Here is a 5,151-nt window from a genome sequence, read left to right on the forward strand (position 1 = left end):
AACAATAATGAATACATAAATAATTTTCTTAAAAAAAAAACATAAACAAAAAATGTTCACTAACCAATAAACATAACATAAAATTTTACTTTTCTATCTCAAAACAAATTAATTGTGTAGATATACAATTCAAACTAGATTAGGCAAAAAAAATTATTAAAAAAAATAATTCTTAATAAATGAAATAATAAAATCAGATTTATTATATTAAATTTTATGAAACTAAAAAATTTTAAAAAAAAAGAAGATCAACACGTTTAAAAAAATCAAGACAATCAAACTATAATAATAAATTAAAAAAAATGAAGTTATTATCAAAAATATATCAATATTAGACTTATTTTAAAGAAGAAATCAAATATAATTTGAAAGAAAAAAAACTGTACATATAAATTATATATAACGTTTAGCTATTTTAAATTGGATCATTTTTATCACTTATACGAAGCTGCAATTATTCTTTCATTGTTTCAGAAGTCTTTATTTCATACATTTTTTAGAAGGAAGTTGTTATAGTTTATTGGTGCTGTCTCCTAGATTCGAAAATGAATTTGTAAACTCTTTACCACACAATGCAACTCTATACAAAGGATTGTTAGAAAATTAAAAATTATATTGGAATGCAAGTAAGTTTGAAATATGCTACTCGTTATGTTAATTAATTTTCGTCTTTTTGTTATTTCTCAATCTTAATTTTCGTCTTTTTGTTATTTCTCATCCTCTCACAATGTGGAGAACCTAGAAAATTACAATATTACATCATTATTAAAAGAAATTTACATATATTCCAATATTCAAATTTTGCGCTTAAGCCTTACTCGAATCGCTACTCACCAAAACAACATCCTTTGTTAATATACATCATAATCCAATTAACACCCAAAATGCTTCACTAATAAGTAGCTTACACCCAAAGATTCGGATTTCCTTTTGAAAATATTGTAACAATCCTCCTTTAATCCATCATCATTGATCATCCTCTCTTCTATTTCACTAATAACTCTTGTTCATTTACCGCTATAATCTTTTCATCTCCTTTAGGACCTTTACTACTAGTAGTACCAAACATCCCTCCACTTGAACACGGCCCATAAAACCAACTACATATCATGAAATACAACAAGTTAAAGCAGCTCAACATGGCCAAAAGCCAATAATAGCTCTCAAAATGTCCTTGATTTATATTATCAGCTATCCAACCAACTTTTCCATTCCTTTTGGTGACAGTGGTGATGGTGTTGAGTATGGAGCTGGCCATAAGTCCCCCGATGGCACTGGCCAGCCCCCCGATCGCCCCAGCAATGCTGGACATGGTCTTGGGAAGCTCGGTGTAGAAGAACTCATTGCAGGCCACTGCAAACAAGGCCTCTGATATTCCAACAAGGCAATGTTGTGGAACCAGCCACATGGCAGACATGGGAACAATAGCTTGTGGGTTGTTAAGGTAGCCATGGTCTATGGCTCTTCTCCTTCTAAAATGCTCGACGATTGCAGAATTGCACATGGCCAAGATAGAAAAGAGTAATCCTAAACCCATCCTGATTTTGGGATTAAGTGTGAATGGTTTCCCTTTAATCTTGGATACAAATGGTATGATGATGCGGTCGTAAGTCCCTAACCATAATATGGCGCTTGCTATAGTGAACATGGCAAATGAACCGGATGGGAATATGAAATTCTTGGTTATATGTCGGTCCATTGATCTAGCTTGGAGAACTTGAAATGAGCCTTGTGAAAGAGTTATGGATACCATTATCCCTGCTGACCAAATAGGCATTATTCGAATCAGTGATTTCAGATTCTCCACTTGTTCTACGGTGCACCCATCTTTACTAATGCAAGCCTTGTTCAAACACCTAAGCTTGTTTGTAGGCTTATCTTTTCCAAAATTGTAATCAGAAATTTGTAAATTCCTGTTCTTATAAGACTTGACAACAACTCTAGCCAAGCTTGAGAAAATACTGGTTGTGGGTTTTTCCTTGTAATAGAGGGAAGAGGCAAGGAAGAAGAAAAGACAAGCAAAGAACATGAATATGGCAGGAATTCCAAAACCAATCTTCCATCCGGCATGATCTTGGATGTAAACTATACCTGTAAAAGCTATTATGACAGAAACAGCAGTGGATGCATAATACCAGGTAAAGAATGTTTCAAGAACTCTCTGATTGTTGTTGCTGGGGGAATCATCATCATCATCAGCATCGGATCCTCGTTTGTCAAATTGGTCGGCACCAAATGCTAAAGAACATGGCTTTATACCGCCTAAACCAATAGCCATGATTCCAAAGGCAGAAAAAAGAAGACCCAATTGGGCAGGTGTAGCTGATTTGCAGTTATTTTCGCAATGGGGAGGTCTTGCTTGTGGAATCATAGCAGTTAACCAAATCAACAGCATGCCCTGCATCATTCACACATATTTTAGTAAATCTGTTTTTTGATTTGTCATAATTAAATGTTTTGCTTACCAGGAAAGTGAAGATGGAACCAAACCCAATACTTAAAAACCGTCCTAAATAAGAATCCGACAGAAAAGCACCGATCAAAGGAAAGAAATTGTTGGCTGCCGACTGATAAAAGAGTATATTTGTTGCTTTAGCTGTTGATAAATTGTAACTTCCGATCAAATATAAAACCATGTTTGGCAATAACCCAATGCTTGCCACAGTAGATAATGCCTCATTTGCTGATCATCAAAACACAGATAAAATGGATGAGAGATCGATTCATTCAGATTCAATATCTTAAAAATATTTACCTATGATGAATGGCATGGTTTTGATACCACCAGCTTTGTTTTTTGGTCTGTCGAGTTGCTGATTCTCCATTGTTGTTGTATCATCATACTCTTTATTTTCCATTTTCAACTTAAATGGAAAAGAAAGAGGATGACTGAAATCTCATAATCATTTTATTGAACCCAATTTATAATGGATGATTGGAGAGGACATGATGTGGAAAGATAAGAGATCATATTAAATGCACATCAAAATCTCACCGTCCAGCCTCATTTAGGAAAGAAAAGAAAAGAAAATCTTTTAATATGTTATAAGATATTGATAAGATATTATAATAATATTATGGTAATATCATTATTATAGTAAGATTAATGTGTATATATTAAAGATATTATAATAATATTATGGTAATATCATTATTATATTAAGATTAATGTTTATGTATTAAACATTATTAATGTTAACTAAATAAACTATTTAATTTAATCTTTCTATTTATTCTAGCATATTAGATAAGATTCTTGTGAAATAAAATGTTTAGAAAACAATTTGCTTTTGGGTTCGGTTTGGAAATTTAGTTTTGTCTTATTGCTTGTATTTACTATTTAGACAAGAGTATAATAATGACTGGTTTGATTTTGAGTTTTATTATGAAAACTTCATTAATATTATATTTTTTCAAATGTGCATGAGAACAGGAATACTCAAATTATATTTTTCTTTCATAATAATTTCTTAATAATGGTTAAATTGTACTCTTTGATCAATTGAGATTTCGGACATTTTCTTTTAAACCTCACAATTTGGAGTTCCTTATTGATAAAATTATACAAAAATAAGATTGTTTTATCGGTTTTTAGTGTCGTTAACTTATTATCTAGATGTTAACTTATTATCTAGATGACATTTATAAATTAATAGAAAAATGTTATTAATTTAATTATCGAATTTAAATGAAATGAGGTTTTATTATCGATTTTCTAAAATTCGATAGTCAAACTCTATACTCCTTGAAATTCGATAATTAAATTAGTGGTATTAATCTTTTTATGTTTTCACATTAAAAAACAAATTCACCGTTCTTTTTAAAAATAAATAAATAAATAACATTTCATAAAGTAATATTATCTCTTTAAAATTGTAAAATAGGTCATGAACTACTTTTGATTAACGTTTTGGAAATTGAACATGTGAATTTTGTTTTTTTGTTACGAAACAATACTGGTCAATTATCTTTCATTTTTGCTAATTTTTTAAGCCCATACCTATTTAATTTGATTTTTTTATATAATTTTTGTATTTAACTTATTATGAGTTTGAATGGTCAAACAGAAAAATACTCAAATTAAAGATGAAATTGTGAGCAAAAGTAAATCATCAAGGTAAGATAACGACACGTACAATTGGCCCAATTCACAACTTGCTGGCCTAATCGAACTGAATTTGTTTATGTGTTCAAATATAAAATTACTTAATGACAGATGTCATATGAATAATATGCATGCCCAACTATTAATAAGAGTTTTTAATATCTTGAAGGGTTTGTTTGACGAGGGAATTAGAATTGGCATTGAAATTCTAATTCCAATTTTATGAGAGTTGACATTGAATTATAATTCAATTTCTATGTTTGGAAAAATTATAGAATTGTAATTCAATTCCTATATTTGGTAGGATGAAAGATTTGTAATTCAATTTCAATTCCTATGTTTGTAAAATAAAATATCGGTTAAAAATTGTTAATTTCTTAAATATGTTTTCACGTTTTTGACACGTTTAACACGTTTTTGACATTTTTAACACGTTTTTGACACGTTTAACACGTTTTTGATTTTTTAACATGTTTTTAACATGTTTAACACGTTTTGACATGCTTAACACGTGTAACACGTTTAACACGTTTTTGGCACGTTTAAACTCGTTTTTAACATGTTTAACACGTTTTCACACTTAAAACACATTTTCACACGTTTAACATGTTTTTTCACGTTTTTGATATATTTAACACGTTTTTGACATTTTTAATACGTGTAACATGTTTTTCACACGTTTTGACAAGTTTAACAGATTTTCACGTTTTTGGCATGTTTAACATGTTTAACACGTTTTTCACACGTTTAACCTATTTTTCACGTTTTTGGCACGTTTGTTTAATACGTTTTTCACATGTTTTACACATTTTTGACACGTTTAACATGTTTTTCACATTTTGGCACGTTTTTCACGTTTAACACGTTTTTCATATTTAACAACGTTTTTCACGTTTTTGACACATTTAACACGTTTTTGACATTTTTAATACGTTTAACATGTTTAACACATTTTCACACGTTTAATATGTTTTTCACGTTTTGGCTCGTTAAACACGTTTTTGACATGTTTAACACATTTTTCACATATTTTTGACACGTTTAAC

General features: G+C 30.0%; 2 protein-coding genes across 2 annotated transcripts; both read right to left on the minus strand.

Annotated features, from left to right (window-relative positions):
• Positions 1-887: 887 nt before the first annotated feature.
• LOC124918723 (protein NRT1/ PTR FAMILY 1.2-like) lies at positions 888-2,440 on the minus strand. Its single transcript, XM_047458772.1, has one exon. It carries the CDS (start codon positions 2,405-2,407, stop codon positions 986-988), a length of 1,422 nt encoding a protein of 473 aa, XP_047314728.1. The 5' UTR covers positions 2,408-2,440; the 3' UTR covers positions 888-985.
• LOC124913909 (protein NRT1/ PTR FAMILY 1.2-like) lies at positions 2,419-2,902 on the minus strand. Its single transcript, XM_047454347.1, has 3 exons — positions 2,756-2,902; positions 2,466-2,683; positions 2,419-2,427 (listed from the first exon to the last, which is right to left on the minus strand). The coding sequence occupies exons 1-3, from the start codon at positions 2,856-2,858 to the stop codon at positions 2,419-2,421; spliced, it is 330 nt and encodes a 109-aa protein (XP_047310303.1). The 5' UTR covers positions 2,859-2,902.
• Positions 2,903-5,151: the final 2,249 nt, after the last annotated feature.

This window comes from Impatiens glandulifera, chromosome 1, assembly GCF_907164915.1.
Source record: "Impatiens glandulifera chromosome 1, dImpGla2.1, whole genome shotgun sequence".
Classification (NCBI taxonomy): domain Eukaryota; kingdom Viridiplantae; phylum Streptophyta; class Magnoliopsida; order Ericales; family Balsaminaceae; genus Impatiens; species Impatiens glandulifera.